General features: G+C 42.9%; 1 protein-coding gene across 1 annotated transcript; it reads left to right on the top strand.

Moving 5' to 3' along the window:
• The first annotated feature begins 632 nt into the window (after window positions 1–632).
• LOC147962824 (uncharacterized) lies at window positions 633–19551 on the top strand. The gene is made up of 4 exons (XM_087537119.1): window positions 633–1802; window positions 7007–7120; window positions 8906–9574; window positions 17230–19551. Exons 1-4 carry the CDS (start codon window positions 699–701, stop codon window positions 19471–19473), a joined length of 4131 nt encoding a protein of 1376 aa, XP_087393245.1. The 5' UTR covers window positions 633–698; the 3' UTR covers window positions 19474–19551.
• The last annotated feature ends 653 nt before the right edge of the window (window positions 19552–20204 follow it).

The following is a 20204-nucleotide window of genomic DNA, read 5'->3' as shown; positions in this document are numbered from 1 at the left end:
ATATCATAGGTTTTCATCCTAGAGGAACACCGAGCTCTCAACACAATACCTTCAACAAGGCAATTGTCAGGCACAACCAATGAACACAATACCCTGAGTTTTCACATTGAAGGTCATGACTCGGCACCCGCGAAGCACCACCAAAAATGAAATCCTTATGTGCCGCCGCCCCCACTTGACACTATTGCTACTAAAAGTTATCGAACACCTGACTGACGCCAACGCCTTCAAGGCCCCATATCTTAGCTATCAAGATTTTCTCTGCCGCTGCATGTTCCATGGAAATCAAGATGCCGGCATATCCCATGATGTCAACAAACAATAGAGGTTTGCGGCGTGCCCTCCTGGAGCCACACAGTCTGATATGGACGCGCACAACCAGATACTATCGTGGGCGTCCAAATATAAGTATAGCTGATTAGTTGGCTAGTCGTGGGCGGCCAAAGATATGTATTAGTTTGTTTGGACTTGTGCGTTTCTCTAATGTCTTGCTTGAATTATTTGAATGTGATAATGATATACAATTGGTTTGTCTTACAGGCTCTCCAGTTTTGCTAGCTAGCTTTATACAGATGATCAGCTGCAGCTGTGCCTATATAAAGCTTCACTTGGTAGCTTCCATACATACCTTGCAAACAGCAATCAACCACTACACCACAACAAACACACCAACTGCCGAAAGAGATCATCCATTAGCAATGGCGGAGTTCGCGCTTGGTTTAACCAAGACGGCGGTGGAGGGGACGGTGAGCAGGGTGAAGTCGGCGATCGATGAGGAGGCGAACCTCAAGGTCAGGGTGCAGAATGATCTGGTATTCATCACCGGGGAATTCCAGATGATGCAATCATTCCTTAACATCACCAACAAGGAGCGCACCAACAATGAAGTGGTGAGGACATGGGTGAGGCAGATCCGTGAACTTGCCTTCGATGTGGAGGACTGCGTCGAGCTTGTGGTCAGCCTCGACATCAAGTCAGGCTGGTCCTGGTTCTGGCGCTTGCTGCCGGGCTGCATGGCACCGCCCCGACTCCTCAACGACGCAGTCGCCACCTTACAGCAGCTCAAGGCGAGGGTCGAGGATGTCAGCAACAGGAACACCCGCTACAGCCTCATTGGCGACTCTAGCACTGACTCCCAGACTACTGCACGAGTACCTACCGTCTCAACATCGCCGGCACCGGACCTTCTGAACAACACCGACCCATCGTCCTCCGCATTCCACATCTTACGCGAGGTGTGGGAGGCCACGGGGAAGATGCAACGAAACATGAGCGACCTCAAAGAGTTGATCTCCAACGAAGGCAACGACCTTCAGGTGATCTCGCTATGGGGTAGCCCAGGATCAGCTTCTGATATTGGGACAACGTCAATTGTCAGGAAGGCGTACAACGATCCAGAAATCTGCCAACAATTCAAATGCCGTGCCTGGGTAAAGCTTATGTGGCCTTTTAACCTTGACGATTTCCTCAAGAGCTTGCTCACTCAGTTGTACGCCACCTCGTCTCACCGCCAAGCAAACTTGGAAACCTGCTTTCGGACAACAGAAGAGTACCATCGCATCAAGGCCGAGCTTATGCAGCAGATGAGCCAGGAGAGGTATCTCATCATTGTGGAACAACTATCCACCGTTATAGAGTGGGATGTCATCAAACTGTATCTGCCACACAGTAAAAATGCCAGCCGGATCGTCGTTACAACACAACAGTTGGAGCTTGCACTTTCCTGCACAGGGGAGCCTTACCAAGTATCGGAGCTCAGACAGTTCTCCAATCGTCAATGTCTCTGTGCCTTCTCTAACAAGGTTAGCTCCTACACGTGGCTATGTAGCCGTAATTAAGTGCATGGTTAATTTTTACTCGTTACTAAGTTTTGTACTGGTAGTACTAATGGAAATGTTTATTTGGCGGGTACCTGCTGGGTAAGCCCCGGGCGATAAACTTCAAAATCAGCGCAAAGCTATCGGGAAGTATAAGAAGGGTCTTCGTTTTTAAATTAGAGTTTCCATAGAGAATAAAATATATAAATTTCGGAAAATTAGTAAAAAGGACTTTCTTTTGGACTTTCAAGAATTAAAGCTCCAAGATTGTTTCTGAATAACTTTTGAAATTAAAGATTTCAGAATTTGGAGTGCATATTATGAATTATTTTACACAAATCACAATAGATGGCGAAATTATTAGTTAAGGGATACCATTTGCTAAGGTTAGTTCGAACTACTCTGGTTGCACCAAGTGATGTAACACATGTGCGCAACTTAGCACAACCCGAGACTTTTGGCAAGTGTTCTTCCATGCGAGAGATGGGTGGGTTTTTGTACTTGATTTTATTAACGTTCATTTCTCCAAAACAAAAAATCTTATGAATAGTGTGTTCAAATTACGAACTATATCCATCATTGCATTTCATGGGCGTCGAGATCTTTAAAATTAGATTTCATGTTGATAGATTTGACAAACTTTTTTATGCAACTTCTGCCCCCGAAGTTTGCTAAAATATGCTCGCAAGCGGAACTAACTTCTACTCCTGCGGTGGTGAAGCACATCTGTGCTCCTGCATGAAGCACACATTGAATGATTGATGGGAAAAATATTAAAGAACGAAAGAAAAACTTGAATATATGAAAAACCAAAAAAACCAATGAAACCGACAATAATAGAAAAAAACTAGGGTATATCTCATGTCCAAGCACACATGCGCTCCGGGCCGTGACACATGTCAGATGGATAGTGCTCTAGTGCACAGGAGTTCCCTCTCAAGAAACCTACTGGTTGTGTCTCTTGCGTTGCACCCAATAGATGGCAGACATGGGCGCAATTATTGCAGACGTGCACAAGTACTGTCGCTGGCCAGTAAGCAAATCAATGGCCCAGAGGCCTCGTTGAGCACTTTGATGGACGGAGCCAAGATAGACCCTGGCGGGTCCGTCGGACTTCCTCTCTACTCTTGTAGGGGAAGAAGACCCTCTCCTTCTTTACTTGACAAAGGAATTAATTTCGATATCTCTAGTTCAAGGGTAGCTTTTTGAATGGTCACTTCCATATCTTTTTTTCAATAAAGACACTCAAAAGGCATCTTAGATCTCATTAATATGGAGAAAAACGAAGGCCAGTACAAAGGATAGATATCTAGAAACAGAAGGCCGGTAAAAAGTAAAATTACGTTATATAGCATACTAGTCCACGGCAATGGCAGATCTCTATCCGTCTCCTTGTTGAAGGCATTGCCTGGAGTCTAGTTGGACTTTCTTCAGGATAAAAACCCATGATCTATGATCAGGCGACGACGGTGTTGGTGCACTGTTTTCTTCTTGATGCGTCATTCCTGGAGAACCTTTTTTATAGTCCGGGTGTGGCCTCTGGTGGTGGTAGTTCCTGCTGCTTCGCTGATCAATTCGTCTATTTTTTGTTGTTTTATGTTCTTTTTCTTTTGATTGCGTGCATTCTTGATGTCTCGACTAGCTCCTGACATTATGTTGTTGCAAAGGCTGGGTGTAATTGATATCTGCTTGATATTAATATATTCCCACTATCGAAAAGGAAACATACTAGTCTTCTTCTTTCTCTAACTGTACGCCCTCCCATCTCCATTGTGGAAAACGAGTGGCGCACTAGAAGTTCTTCACATGTTGGAACCAGAGAGTTTTGATGGGATCTTTTCCCTATACACCGAAGGATGGGTGGACTTGTTTCTGTCTTTTTTGTAGATCTACTTTAAAAAAATGAAATATCTCATGAACCATGTATGCAAATTACAATCCATTTTTAGCCAGGCATTCCTCGTGTCGAGATTTTCAAAACTAAATCTCATGTTGATAGGTTTCAACGTACATGTTATCATGTGCAAATCATACATTCAAAGTGAAATAACATGTGCTTCCAAATCACACTAACTCGTGCTTCCAAGTAAAACTAACTTGTGCTGTTGCGTGGTGAAGTACAATTGTGCTACTGTGAGGAACTTGTGCTTCCTGTGGAAGGCAACTATACTACAACGAGGAAGCACACCTATGCTTTGTGCTTCCTGTAGCGTGAAGCACAATTGTACTCCAGCAGGAAGCACAATTGTACTTCCCCGGTTAACTAACTTGTGCTTCTCACGAAGGGTGAAGCACACCTATGCTCCCATGTGACACACGCTTGTGGTTCCGTGTGAAGCACCACTGTGTCCATGCAGAAGCAGAGATGAAAAACTGGTAAAGTACCAAAGGAAATATTTTTTTGGGAAAAAGTAAAAGAACAAGAGGAAACCCGAAAGAACAAAAAACCTTAGAAAATGGTGGCAGTGTAGGAAGCGCCCAGCACGACCCCTGGGAAGCTCACCATGAGCGCACCCTCTAACTAGTTGCTCCCAATTAATTTTACACCACAACAAGAACAATGAGCAAAACAGTTCCCACCCAGAAGGCCTTCTAACTAGTTCCTCCCAGTTTTTTACACAAGAACAGGAAAAACGAGCAAAACAATTAATATTTTTGTAGCATGTAGCTACTCGGCCCAATAACTTGTAGATCCTACAGAGAATCCAAAGACTCTTGATAAACTGCAAGAAAGTGGCAAGTGATAAATGTTGGGAGGTTAACAATGTTAAGAACACAAGCCTAAATATGAATCACTACTTCTTTTTCCGAGGTAGGATGTACTTTTTTAGGAGCCTAGTAGGATGTACTTTTAGTTGCCTAAAAGGGGACAGGAGTTCTAGAGGATCGATACCGAGGCAGCTATGACAGAAATATCCAAACTCCTTCATACAGAAAAACAGGGCCTTGGAAGAACACATATTCTACCCAAGTGAACTAGCTTTTGCTCCCGCGTGATGTGAAGCATACTTGTGTTCCCACGAGGAAGCACACATGTCCTCCTGCGTGATGCACATGTCAAATGATTGATGAAAGATGGAAAACCAAGAAGTGAATGAAAAACATGGAAATCTAAAAAGTCTAAGAAAAAACTGAAGCTGAGAAAAAAGCCGAGGTAAATAAAAAAACCGGTAGAAATATCCTGCCTGAATGCACGTGCTCTCCGCACTATGACACATGTTGGATGGGGAGTGCTCCCTTAGTGTGCACCCGAATTCCCCATAATGAAACCCACACGTGGTTTATGCTTCCTTTATTCAATGTATAGGACAATGATGCACTAATTTGATTCCTATCAAAGCAATCAGCAACTGCAGTTAAATGACTGATACAAGGCATACATCTTCCATTATTGAGTAGTTCAAAAAGGTATCATTACACTCAACTGAACAAAACCTATTATTCATCTAAAATGATTTTACACGTGTGGCACAAAGCAATCCGGCCTGACGGTTTTTACAACTAATGTTCCCACACGAAAAAAAAACAGAAACTTGCAGCCGAAAAGAAAGTTGTCATACTCGACAACTAAAGCTGCCATCCTCGCGTCACTAAACTTGCCATAACATATATTCGGAATTGCCATGTGTTCGTACCACACGTATATCACTTATCAGCGTACTTATTCATCGAAATTCGCCACCAAGATCGATCACATCAAAACACAAAACCAAATGCATACAAAAGAGTCTTAGAGAAGGATCCTTACAATGTCTTATTTTCGTTGAAAACACTAACTGGCGAGGATTCCCTATGAGGGGGATGGCAAACGATCGCGTTTTTCTGCCAGTTTCAGTTGTGACGCGAGATCAAACCCTTACAGCGACGTTTGCAAGCTATTGATGTCCATTTTCTTTATTGCTTCTAAACATTCCATGCTACAATCTCATAGGACCTACTGCGTATATATACTGGTCAGCAGCCGACTTACATCATAAACCTACAATCTCATAGGGCAGAACGACTCGCACCAGGATACTGATCCTGATTGGACTCTCTTAGTCACTGGCTACCTTGATCGCAATTAGCCTAAGCCTATTCGCCTGGAACTTGTACTACTAAAGGAAACCAACCTAGCTGGACACTACTACTAAGAGAAACTCTAACGGATACCACAAAAACAGTATACGATTAGCCCTAAAGCGGATTTGTGGTAGGGCGCAGCATCGACGGAACAGTTCCGGTAAACTCGTATGTAAACTTTTTCTTATCCTTTTTCTTCACACCCTTATTCTTCCCCAGTCAGAAGACATGAATCGGACGCACGCATGGACGAATGCAAGCCGCTCTCGCATGGAGGTAGTGCATGCATGCACGCCCAGGATGCACGGTCGCACGCATGCACGGCCAGAACGCACGGCCAGCCTCCTCCGGTGACTCTCTGGCCAGCCGCTACCGAGTTCCTCCGTTTGCTCGCTGCTTATCTGCGCCACCAGGCTATCGGCTCTGACGTTGACCAGTTTTCAATTTCCCCAAAAACCACTGAAAAACTGCAATTATGGGTATGTAAGGGATAGTATACGGACCTGGAATTTTTACAGGGGATCTGCTATTTTACGGGATCTATTCGGTCCATTTTTCAACCTATACTGCAAATTCAAAGGTTTGACTAATTTTGTGGCATCTGCTGGAGTTGCTCTAACGTGACATGAACTAGTACTACTCAAGGTGCAAGCCTAGCATACTGCAAACTGACCAACCAACCAAATACAATTACACACAGGATACAAACAAGATTACCTGACATTATTGTGTAATTTCATCAACATCGCGTTGTGATGGTATCGAGCAACTTGATAAAACAGAATATGATTCGGGATCTTCTTTTGTCTCAAATAAAAGGACCAAAATGCTTGTATTGAAAAAACGGAAACAATAACTGTATAACCGCACAGTTGAATTTCCCAGTTTAATTTGTTAGTTTACTAAATATTATAAACAGTGCTCCGCACACGTCACTGTCATTTTGGTGGAAGATTATTTCTTGCTTCGGAATAATTGGCAAATTCTTAATTTGAATACGAATGTAGCTCTATGCCTGTTTTAGTTCATGCTCCGATCATGTATCCATATTTTTTACTTGGATCACAAAATTTGCATTGCAATAAGAGATTTGTTTCTGACTTATCTATGATCTTCTTGATGTCCAGGTTACTGTTGTAGCAGATGAGGCCGTTGACAGTATTGACAAAGAGGCCAAAGAGAGACTGGCGAAGTTTTTGTCTTCAAACCTCATTCATTGGGGCGGACAGAAAATATTAGAGGTATACAAGATTATTTACTATCTTTGCTCTTTAGTTAATCAAATATAGCAGCTCCTACTGAATGTTGTTTTCCAGAAAGTAGTGTTCAATGAGGAAAACTAACGGAATAAAAGAGCATGCCACAAACGGTACGTAATGAGGACCTAATAAAAAGATCCAAAAATAATATTGAATTGAAGGGAACATAGGCTCCCAGCAAGTAGATGTAAAGACCTTATCAATACTAGCCGCAACAGCTAATCCTCGTTATTGTCCCAAGTATTTTTTTTTCTATCGGCACTTTAACTCAATGAGACCATATTTATTGATCCAGTCATTGAACAAGTTAACCCAGTGAAAATTAACAATCCTTGTGTTTTTAAGATCACTACTTCTAACTAAACTGAAATCACCCTCAATAAGTGTGGGGCCCAACCAAGCATCCATAGTGTTGTGGAGCTCATTAATAAAATCAAGTTTGTGTTCATCACATGTTGAACCATAAACAACCACAAACCTCCGAAAAGTTTTAGTTTTCTTGTCTCTAACGAGGCAAGCAACAGAGAAAACCAGGATATCAGAACTCTCCCTTGATCCCCACTAAGAATCCACCTGGAGTATTCTTAGCAAGGGGGCAATGCAAGGAGAGAACCTCCGGTTTGATGTCGCCGAGCGCCGGAGCGAGATAGTGGTCGTAGTTGTTGGTTTCCGTCCGTCAGACGGTCTTGTTCCCAATGCATGGAAGCCACAACTGAATTGATTAGACTATGTGTTTAATCAAAACAGGAATAATCGAACGAGATATCTATTGATCCATCAGGATCGATTCCTCTGATCTTTCTTAGAGAGAAGTTTGGCTTCCGTGCAGCCGATAGCTCATGGATAGTGTGGTTGCTGTTTAGCGCCACCGCCGACGTTGCGTCTCGCACGGAAGTGCACGACGAGATTCACCTGGTCGATGGGGAGCCGCCGTCTCGCCTTGCGCGCCTCCGCGGTGTGCCGGCATTGCTCCATAAGGAGCCGTGGCCGAGTGCCACCATGCCAGAGATCGATCCTCGGAAGGGCAGTCGCGGACAAGAGAAATCAGTGAATTGCTCACAAGAAGACAAAACGGAATCACGCCACGAATTAGAAATCGCTTGGTTGATTAATTCCCTTTTGTAAATGATTCTCTTTTGTACGCGATCTCGTTCGCCTTCTCCTGATTGATTTCTTCAACGGATGCATGCATGCCTATGCGCTGTACTTGTATGATGTTAATCTTAATCACATTTGCCAATCGATTTGCATTTGCCAATCGATTTCCTGATGCATGCATGCGATTGATGCATGTCTTTGCTGTCGTCGTTTTGCCATAGCCAGCCTCGCTGCCGTCCTTGAGGGCGAGGCCATCCTGTTGTGTTGGATGAAGGCACACCGCGTTTCGCGTGCTGGCTCCGCAGACGCCACTCGGAGAACCGCATCAGGATGCGGTGGTTGCGGCTGCTGGTTTGTCTCGCATATAAGTTCGTGGCCCGTCGTCGTTGCTTGTAACCATTGTTTTCTTGGCAGAATTTCTCTCTCGGTAGATACTTTATGCTGATAATGTCTGGCAGTATCAATGTAAAGGAGACAAAAGAAGAGACACAAATGATTCTCATCTTCCATTGCAAGGAGATCCACTTATATACAGGTTGAAGGGGTGTGTTGGGGAGATATCTCTTCCCTAATAGACACCTCCTGGGAGGCATCCCTCTGATACAATTGATCATAAGTTTCATTTGTCTGGAATTCGGCTAATTACAGTTATATGTATCTAATTTGCAGACTAAATGGTACAGGCACGTGCACGAGAGGAGTCGCGTTTTATCCAGTAGAATGGTACAGGCACATGACTGGATCACCAAATTTAAACTTACTGGGCGTTGGACTGAGAAGAAGAGCCTTGTCAGTGTTTTATGGAAGCCAAGTCCTGGTGTGATCGCTGTGTGGGGGGTGGCAGGGGTCGGGAAATCAGCTCTAGTCAGACTCTTTTACTACAGGAATATCATCGGTTTAAGGCAAATGGATCCAGTACTTTCGGTTTTTTCTGTGTATCATGACATCTTCCTAGACCAAGTCACAAAGTACAGCTGGGTGGATGTGCCCCATCCGTTCAATATGACAGACTTGTCTAGACGTTTACTTTTGGATTTTCATTCAGATGATGCTGAGGCCAAAGAAACTGAAGCACGTGGTATCATGGAAGGGCAGGACCCAATTCAAAGGTGTCGCAAACTTATGCATCAAGATAGATGCTTCGTTGTTATTGATGGCCTTCGAGCCATGGATGACTGGGACTTCATTAAAACAGCCTTCTTATCTGAGCCTATTAAAGGTTGTGTAGTTGTCATTACAAATGACGAAACTATCGCAACACAATGTGTAGACAAAGAAGATCATGTGATCAACGTTAAAGGCCTAGAAGCTTACACATCGTTTCAGCTCTTCAGAAAGGTATTGTACATCTATCTTATCTCAAGCATTAACATGTGATATATTTCAAGATATTTAAATAACTTTCCTCGTTCTATGGTAACATAATTTATAATGGAATAGTAGACGTACCTAAAATGGGCTATATATTTCCATATCAAACTATTAATGGATGAACAAAAAAAGATGATATGTATCTCTTTAGTAGATGCACACCATATTCATCTTTTTAGATTAAACATTCAAGTACGGCTTCTAGTCAAACAGGTCAATTATGTCATTGGCATTATCTGCCATTACCGGTGCCTAATATACATGCTAAAATTATACCTAGTGTTGAGTTGTATACTTATTATGCAATACAATGATAAAGCTCCATTTGAACTTCGATTTTGTGAAAAATTGGAAGGGCCGAAACAAAATTTTGCAATATCTGAATTGAGGTATAGATGCAATTATAGTGCTTACATGACCCACAAATGTTGTTAAACATGTCATATTTGATCGGTGTCATTGGTCATTGATATTTTATTTACATATGCACAATTGTTCTATAGATTTGTGTATCTACATACTAAACATAGTATCTCAGAGAGCCTAAGAATTTATGTAATCCTATATATATCTAAATAGTTGATCCCCAATAACTCAATTATCCTGGCATGCAACTATGCCAACTCATCATGCCACTATGTATGCCCCACTAAATTTAATTCCCCCGACATGCAACTATGCCACTATGCATGAAAAATGAAACACCTTAACTTGCAACATGTATGTTACTTATATATAATAAATTCTTTACAACTATATTATAATCAAATATATTAAATTGTAAGTGTTTGAGTTTCAATTATCATATGGCTAATCATAATACAAAAGTTAATACGCCAAATCTCCTAGAAATCATTGCATTCAATTCCCACTGCAATACGCGGCTATCAACTCTAGTTAATCTAAAATATCAAACAGTGTTAAAAATCCCAACTTTACGATAAGTATTTTCAGACCACGGTTTTGCAAAATTATACTTTTTTCAGCAATACATACAATTGCTCTATTCATTTGCCTGTATATTAAGTCTTGACTTTTTTCAATTAACTCACATTTAAAAGGTGGCATGTCTCGGATGTCTATGCTAAATATGAACCTATCTCGAGACGGGCTTTCCATAGTAACCTTGGATAAACTGTCTTAGGGCTTATCCAAGGGCATTAGCCCGTTGTTGCAAAAAAATTACGTAGTCCGTTTCTCTAACATATGTCCCAGGAGGCAGTCCAGAAAAGAATGGCTGCCAGCGGGCTCCCTATGATTGGCCCATATGTCAGGTCTCCCCCAGACCTTGCTCATTTTATAGGGAGAAATTGGGATGAACGGATGGTTATCCATGTTAGCTCGGACAGTCAGGCCCCACCATAGCCATGCCCGACCCTCAACTCCCCGCCGCCATTCTTCGTGGCCAAGCTCCTTTGCAACCATACCCCATCACGTTGTAGCCGTTCTTCGCTGGCCACCTCCTGACTCATTGATCTAGCAGTTGAGCTTGGTGGCAACATTGTACCGAAAAAATTAGAAGTAGCCATTTACATGGGCACATTGCTGGATGGAGTAGGATGGGAAACCCAAATTGGATAAACTCATAGGGGATCTCAAAAACGTGGAGAGTCACCCAACTAGTCATGTGGATCATTTAGTAGTTGAGCTTGGTGGCAACCTTGTACCGACAAAATGAGAAGAAGACCTTTAATTTGGCACATTGTTGGATGGAGTTGAACGGCGGAAATTAGTGAGAAGAAGGCGGAAAAGTACAATGCCTATTTGGATGTCCAGAGGGAGAAACTGGACGTTGCGAAGGAGAAGGTGATGAAGAGGTTCTTACATAATAGGGAGATGATGTAGTTTGAGAAGAAGAAGGTGAAGGTGTGCACTGAAGCAAAGAGAGCAACAATTGAGGCTAAGCAAGTTGGGCCGGAAGGATCACTGACGAGTCGATGATCATGTTGGTTGACACTAGCCTCATGGATCTAGAGGCCAAGGAATGGTTCACCATGATGCATTCCAAGATCAATGCACACCACACAAACTTTTATTCATTCTATATATAACTATGTTTGAAATTTTGAAATATTTGTTTTTAATATTTCATCATGTATGTTAAATATATTTGGGTTCACTTTTTGTTGTTGAAGCGTGCAACATAATGCAAAATAGTAAGAATATATGAAAAATTGGTTGGGCATAGAGGGAGGGGGATAAACGGGGGATGACATTGGGGATGCCGTTTTCGGCAAATAAACTAGAGTTTTCCGCGAAAAGATGGGGACAAAATTTGTTATATGCCCTGGGGACGACAGTTGTAAGAACTAAGACAGGACACATCTGAAATGGGTATTCTATGTTGAACAAATAGTTATAGCCCCATGACATGAGGTTTAACACATTTACACAACATACTATATCACGTGCAAATCAAAAACTGTCTTGGATAAAAGCTATCCGAGAGTTGTGTCATCTATATTATATATATTCAGGAGATGCCCTTTTTTAACCTCCCCGTATGCAACGCCGTTTGAGAAAGGCCTATTTTATAAAGAAAAATGATTGCCTATTTTATAAAAGAAAAGCCTCTCCTATTTATCCTCATCCGCCGTCATTCACCTCCTTACATCCGCCTCCCCTGAGCTCAATCCCTTCTCCTTGCTTGCTTGCTATGTCGTTGTCCCCGTGCAATGATGATTCCCCTGGGTCATGGCATCCGAAGCAAGGGTGCCTAAGGACTACGAGGCACTGGCCTAGCATGTCATGTACCTTGAAGTGCAAGCAATTGGTCATGCACTTACGTGGCACTAGGAGGTGGATTCTTCCCAGACCTTGGGCATGATGGACACAGACAACTTAGTGGATGGGGATGGGGGCCAGCTCCATCCTGGAATGGGGAACTTGTATGATGTCTAGGACATCAACGTGGATGATAATAATGATGCTCCCCTTGTCCATTAGCACTGTCAGGATCCTAGCTTGAACGATCAGAGGCTCAACCATCAGAGAGAAAACGCCTCAGTTGGCACAAGCCTCGCAAGTACCATTCCCTAGTTTTGGGTCGGGTGTCTCGGCCATCTTAGGAATTGCACCGGAGTAGGTTGCTTCGACCCTAGACAAGGGTAAACACTATATCTCTTATTGCCGGAGAGTTGATCACCTAGCATGTTTTTCTTCTGGAAACACCATATCTAGATTCGTGGAGGGTAAAGATGGAAGCTCCTATACGGCGCTTTATGCGTAGGTTCATGCAACTGGCACCGCTGCGGCACCTGGTGTGCCGGCCAGGAACACGCAGTGTACTTGTAGCTCGAAAAACCTCCCAAATTTTTTGCTCCTGTGCGGATTCAAGCTCGTGCTGTTTAGATACAGTGCATGTTGCCTAACAACTAGAGCTACTAGGAATTCAAAGAAAGTTCATTGTTTCTTAGAAATTCATAAATTCGGAAAAAATCATCAATTTTGGAAAGAAGAAATCTCAAATTTGAGAAAATGTTCATCGATATGACAAAAAGTTGTTCGATTTAGAAAAAAGTTTATCGATTTTCTGAAAAAGTTCACAATTTCAAAAAAATGTTCATCGATTCTAAAATAGTCACGAATTTTGAAAAGGTTGACACAGATAATAAAAAAGGAAAGTAAATAAAACAGAGAAGAAAGAATAAAAAAAGGGAGAAGTAATCAGAACAGGCGAGGTGACCCTAGTATTTAATCCAGTTTATCTAGTACCGGGAGATTGCAGCTTCATGTTCCCGCAAACCCTCTCTTGGCGCACACGTTTTGGTAGTTTAACTCCGGTCCCTAGACCACTATGTCGTGATCGGTCACTGGGGTAAGCCCCTGCTGCATCCAGCACATGTGAAGCCACAACCAGAGCTCTCTGATGTCACGAAGACTGTCAATAGGGACGAGAAGGAGTATGTGTGCAAGCGATGAGATCTCTCCAGTGCGAGTAGGGAACTGCAAGTAATAGGAGGATTGTGATGACGGCTACAAGACGGGGGGACGCATGCGCTGGCAATGTGGCGAGTGCGCTGCGGTCTACAAAAGGGAGGTACGAGAAAGAATGACGTATAGGGTGACCAAACGTCATTCCTGCATTACATCAGGTGGCTAGCGAGGTTGCCGATCTTCACATGCGGTCGGTGAACCGATGCCTAGCATCGCTCTTTATAAACAACCTTGGACTTTAAGGCAAACAATGTGCAACTTCCTTGGAAGAAAACCACCCATGTAGGCCTCTAAATCATATATTCACACCCCCATATCCCTTTTTTTCGACAAAGGATGCTTTATTACATAAAAAATTAAATACTACATCCCGCCTCTATATAGTTAAGATGCACACAGCCAAACCAAATCCAATCTCAGAAGAAAAAAACGCGCAATACAAGTAATCTTGGGACACTATGACTCCTAATACTTGGTAGGGCCAATCTTAAGATCATACTGCCATTGATGTTGGGCAAAAGTATCCCTCGCCGTGCTCTTCAAGCGTGTACACACCTCTGTAAATAGGTCTTGATTCTCCACACGTTACAGAGACAACCATAAAATGGAGCGTACGAGTACATTTGTAGATAACTTGCATAAGATAAGTGCTTTTATCACTAAAAACCTTATCATTACTATATAGCCAAAGCTATCAAATAATGACAAACGCTCTTACCCTGAGAAGAATTTTAAATCCGTGATCAATCCCATGCAACGAGTTGCCCAATATATTGGCAACACCACATAGATGATACAAGCCAGAAGAAACAGCACGTCCCCGTAGACCTTTGTTTTCTCTCTCATATATCTCCATCCCCCCCCCCTCCCTGCCCAATATCTTTCTCCAATCCCCACATGTGAAACAACAACGCCCCTCCTTCTTTCGTGCATCAAGTAGCCCAGTATCATTGTGTTGTGCTGTTCAACATGTCCTCCCTCCCCGAGGTGCCTATAGCAAGAGGAGAGAAATCGACACACTTAGTTTAAGGTTTGTAATCCCACAAGGTCGGAACTGAGGAGGGATCATAGGAGGTCATCATGGATGGGCATCACATGGCTGAGCTCAATCGTGTAGATACTCAAACGGAGGAAGAAGCATATACAGGCAACCACACGGAAACAAGTGGTGGACAATAGTGGGGAGCCTTTCGAGGTCATAATCATAGATGGAAGCAAGGTCCCCATCAGGACCGAGGTCTCAGTTGAAGTAGAGGCTTTCGCTGCTTACTTAGGAGCCGACACTGCCGTGTCAGACCATCTCCAATAACTTCCTATATTTAGTTACCAATAAAATATTTTCTAGGTATAGGAGCGAAAAGATAAGAAGAATCTATTAACTCCTCCTTCCGAAGGAGATACCAAACACTATTAGCGTAAACCCGACCTCTGCATATTTAGGAGGCACTCAACCATCACAAGGCACACACACAAAAATTCATGCATGTACCAGAGCCATAGAATACCCAAGCTATGACTTAGCAGATGAAAAATTAAAAGAAGGGGAAAGGGCAAAACTGATCCTCGTCGAGCAGTTGTAGCATCCAAAAATGATATAGGCGCATATGGTCTAGTGACATACCCCGAGCTGTAAACCATGCACACACCAAGAAAATAGCCAGTCACCGAGCTATTGATCGTTGGGCGACAGTAGATGCCACGACCGTAATCCTAACTTAGACAATCCGCAATCCCATGCTTCCGTCTCTAGATAGTGTCTGTCAGAGGTAAATCTAGGCACCCCGAACAATACACCATGAGTTATCATTGTCCTTCCAAGGCTGCGATTATCACCGGCAAATTGCCCCACACAACCTTCGTAATGTGACGTCTCAATGAAGGGCGGCCACCAACTATGGACAAGGTCAACCTCGATGCCCCAGCTACCCAAAACATGGCACAGACAAGACAAGGTAACGTCCGCCGCCACAAGAACCTGCCATCATCCCTTAGCCCCCCTATCAAGTGCAGCTCCAAGATGATGCTCCCAAGAGAGAAACATCACCATTGATGTCATTGTCTGATCCAAGATCACTCGAACCTAGCCTTTCCATAAGAGCAGCAGGAAGGTAGGCGATAATGGCATTGACGACACATTCAACAAGCTAACGACGCCCAAAGGCGTCACTATCTTCGGTCCGGAAATAAAATCCGAGCACAACTTTTGCCGTCTGTCTCTTCGCAACCGAGCAAATTACATAAATTTCATGGTTCGTTTATCTCTCCGTGCGTATGTACTTCTAATAATATATGTAATTAATCACATGATAACCCGAACATTTACGATTAGAAACCACACATTTGAACACATAAGCTTTAAATACAAATTCAAATATAAATCAAAGTCCGATTGTCAACACAAAGCACAGTGCATCTAAAAATGGGTAAAATGTCATTAAAAATACTGAACTAACTAAGGACCGTGTTCGCCATGGAAAGATCCAAAAGTCCTTGAAGAGGTCATCTCTGAATTTTTATGGGAAGCTCACACTTTGATCTCTTGGTGCACTTGAAAAAACCTTCTGATCCGGTGTTCATTCCGAAGAACTCTCACCATTCTTCACATGGCCTCATACTAATAGCTTATAGCTTAGCCACTTTCGTTCTCAATGGTCACGTCGTGCATGATCACAATCAGAAATTCGAAGGCACACAATATTTATTTAATCACGATAAATTATATATTTTTTCTTTTACAATATCTGAAGAGTATACTAGTTTCCCCCCCAAAATTTCCACCCTGTCCAAGGCTTCTTGATTGACTCGCGATTCGCGGAGTAGTTAGATCCTACACAAGGGCACAATAAGTCTTAAGTTTCAATCATTGAAACTTATGATTTTGCATCTGAAATTTCCCATTTTCTTGCTCGCTTGTACCAAGTTCGGAGATAAAATATTAAGCAAATTATATGTCGGTCGTAGTCACAAAAACGTGCTTTTATTGTTTGCTCGTACTAAGTTTCAACAATTGAACTTCACATGTATTTTTTAAATTCATCAAAATACATTGAAATTGGAACTTATTTGACATCGCTGGTCATGAGAAACATGAATATGAAAACATAACTTAATTTGCACTTTCTCGTTTAAAAGATATACAAGTTTAAAAAATCAAAAGCCAAAATAAAAAGCTCGTGTGAGGACTCTTTGACCTGGGACCTACGTGGCACAAATTCTCTCCCAAACTATTGGTTGAAGTTGTAAGGTGTAGAAAGGAACATGTGTAGGAAAAACAATTTCCTCGGTCAAAAAGTAAGTATAAGATGAAGATTTTTTTCCTTGAGGATTGACATGTCGAAAGTTACAACTTGATATTACTGAATTTAATGTTAACTCTAAATTGCTGTCTATATTTGCAGCTGCTCATTTCTCATGCAATCTATATATGTAATTCTGTTTACTTGATTTGTTTCAAGTCAGATTAGGCTTCACATGTATATTCCATATTTGAATTATTTTTTGAAATTAAGTTGAGAACTTACCCATTTTATAGGAAGCTGTTGAATTCGACTTTGGTGATCAATACTGATTATCGTGATAAAGTTCACTTTGACAAATAAATAAAAAATATTTTCCATCCTTAAGTTTTGACTGTTTCCAAAATGATATTTACATATTTATAAATTTAATTTGCTTCTTAATTGTAGATAGCTTGGGGCCAGAATGAGCCGACTTCCAATGAGGAGGAGCTTTCAAAACTTATCATGGCCAAGTGTGGTGGGCTACCCAAAGTAATTACAGCTATAAGTGAGTACTGGCGCGTAGAGCGACAGAGAAGTAACGGCCAACAAAATGAATTAACATTGAAGACTATAAATGCTAACTTCATGGGCATGCTGGAAGGTGACTCAAGATTCCATAGTTTAAGGGGTCTATTTTCTTGGATGCAGTCCTACTTTGATGCTTGCCCCGATTCGCTCAAGCCATGCATATTCTATCTATCAGTCTTTCCTTTAGGCCACAATATTAGGCGAAAACGTTTGCTGAGGCGGTGGATCGCCGAGGGTTACTCCATGGACACACCTAGTAGTACCGCAGAAAAAAATGGGGAAGAGTTCTTCTCCAAGCTTGTCAAGTTGAGCATAATCCAGGAGCAGGGGCAGATGCGACAACACTCACCAAGCAAGGCGAAGAAGTGCCAAGTCAATGGTTTTTTTCGTGAATATATCATATCTCGGCCAATGCAAGATAACCTTGTGTTTACACTCCAGGGCCGTTGCATTCTCAACACGCAACGTGCTGGACAACACCTCACCATAAGTAGATGTTGGGACAGAGACAAGATTCTATTCGAGAGCCTGGAATTGTCACGTCTACGGTCGTTGACAGTGTTTGGAAAGTGGATGCCATTTTTCATGTCTGCCAACGTCAATATGAGATTTCTCCGTGTGATGGATCTAGAGGACACGTCTGGTGTAGCAGATGATGACATGGAACAGGTCGGGAAGCTACTGCCACACCTCAAGTTCCTCTCTGTACGAGGATGCCAAGATATTACTCGTCTCCCAAATTCATTGGGTGGCTTAAGGCAGCTGCAAACTTTGGATATCAAAGGCACCTCCGTGATTATGTTTCCAGCTGTTATCACGAAGCTAGAGAAGCTGCAGTACCTTCGTGCTGGTCCCATTCGTTGTACATCAACATCATCAGAAGCGAACACAAGCGTGGTCCCATTAGCAGGACCACCAGTGGACAGCGATGGTGATGGCACGAACAAAAGCCAACCACAGCCGGCAGTATCAACAGAAACACCACCAACAGCATGCTGTGATGGCACGAGCACAAGCCAACCACCAGCGGCAGCATCAGAAGTAACAACACCACTGCCAGTGGACAGTGATGGCACGAAAACAAGCCAAACACCTGCTGTAGAATCAGCAACATCAGCACCAGCACCAGCACTAGCGGACAATGACGGCGCATATGAGGCCACCACCAGCACAACCCAGCCACCAACGACAGCAACAACATATGAGGCGGAGGAGACAACACCTTTGATCTGCAGGCCACGTGGTGGCTTGGTATTCAGTTGGTTGTCCAAATTGCGTCATAGGAGCAACGCACATGATGGCGTTCAGTTTTCAATTGCTGCAGCAGGAGGAATTGGGAAGTTGACGGCCTTACATACCCTCAGTGTCGTCAATATTGGTGGTGCAGGTGGGAAGCACGTCCTCAGAGAGCTCAAGAAGCTTACCCAATTGCGCAAGCTAAGATTGTGCGGCATCAACAAGAGAAACTGGCGGGATTTTTGTTCTTTCATCTCAGGAGATGCCCATCTGGAGTCTTTATCGGTTCGACTCGATCAGGAGGAGACCACAAGTGCTCCTCAAGTCTTTGGTTGTTTCAGTGACATCTCTGAGCCTCCCAAGATGCTAAAGACACTTAAAGTGTACGGGAAGAAGGTCCACATATCTCCATTGTGGGTGAAGCAGCTTCACAATCTCACAAAGGCTGATCTTGCGTACACCATAGCAACCCAAGAGGACATAGACTGCCTGTTAGATTTGCCCCGTCAAGAAATTATTCAAGAAATCATTCAACGTGTTTGTGTCAAGCCGATTAAAGACGGCGAGCTCAAGTTTGGTGCGTTTGGCAGTTTCAGCAATCTGCGCTATGCCATCAAATTCAAGAAGCTGAAGATTGATTGCAGCTACAGGTCAAAGATAGTATTTGGACCACTGATACCGTCGTATGTTCGGGTTCTGGTGGTTCACTGCTCTTCTATTACTGGGTCATCATTGGAGCTTTCTGGGCTAGATAAATTAATGTGGCTCGAGGAAGTGCGGCTGAAGGGTTCCTACAGCGAAGCAGTCAAGCAACACTTGCAGCAGAAACTTGACGAGCTAGTGCCACTACCAAATCGGAGAAGACCTGTCCTGAAGCTGGAGTAGCAACCACGTCAGTCATGATGAAATGATTGGTCGGTACTGTTTGTTAATTTCCTTTCCTTTTCTTCTGCTCTATCTATGTGTAACCGACACTAAAAAACTCCCAAATCAACAAGGTAATTACGTATGAGCTTGTATGCCCTGGATGTCTTATTTCTTCTCTGCATTGCCACGAAAAAAAGGTCAAAATTTGCAGCTCGATCGCGGACAAACAAGAGGAAGGTGTATCCTCTTTCCGTGGTGCGTCAAAGTGCGATATTTAAATTCAAACGAAATTTTCATGATGATTTATGAGAGGTGTCTCTTGGAATAGCGGAGGTCTTGCGGATCTGGCTCAACATCCGATACTTCTAAGGAAAATAAGTTGAATTATTGCGTTGCTCGCGATGGGGCGTGATGACTTCACTTCTCTGTTTCTTGGCATGATTTCTGATGGCCTGGACTTTGACCGGCATTGTCTCCCACCACAAGGAAGATCCTTCGGGATCTTGCTTGGGGTTAATTGCGAATCTTTAGAGGTTGTAAATGTGTTTATGGGTGAGTATGCCGTCAAATTTCATGTGCGATCGAAAGTTGATGGCTTAAGGTGGGCTGTGGTTGCTGTCTACGTTGTGATACAGCAGGAGTTCAAACCCGACTTCCACACGGTCTTGTTAGGATTTGCGGGGAGGAGAGCTTACCTATTTTAGTTGGTGCGATTTCAATATTATTAGGCTGTGAGAAGAAAAGAACAA

Source organism: Triticum urartu, chromosome 7A (genome assembly GCF_056163025.1).
Source record: "Triticum urartu cultivar PI428250 chromosome 7A, HENAU_Tu73, whole genome shotgun sequence".
NCBI lineage: Eukaryota > Viridiplantae > Streptophyta > Magnoliopsida > Poales > Poaceae > Triticum > Triticum urartu.
This window is presented reverse-complemented; position numbering and strand designations above follow the sequence as displayed.

Excerpts from the sequence above, each read along its gene's own strand:
- LOC147962824 (XM_087537119.1), top strand. The coding sequence starts at position 699 with ATGGCGGAGTTCGCGCTTGGTTTAACCAAGACGGCGGTGGAGGGGACG. Across the intron at positions 1,803-7,006 it reads TCTGTGCCTTCTCTAACAAG|GTTACTGTTGTAGCAGATGA; the intron begins GTTAGCTCCTAC and ends CTTGATGTCCAG. Across the intron at positions 9,575-17,229 it reads CGTTTCAGCTCTTCAGAAAG|ATAGCTTGGGGCCAGAATGA; the intron begins GTATTGTACATC and ends TCTTAATTGTAG.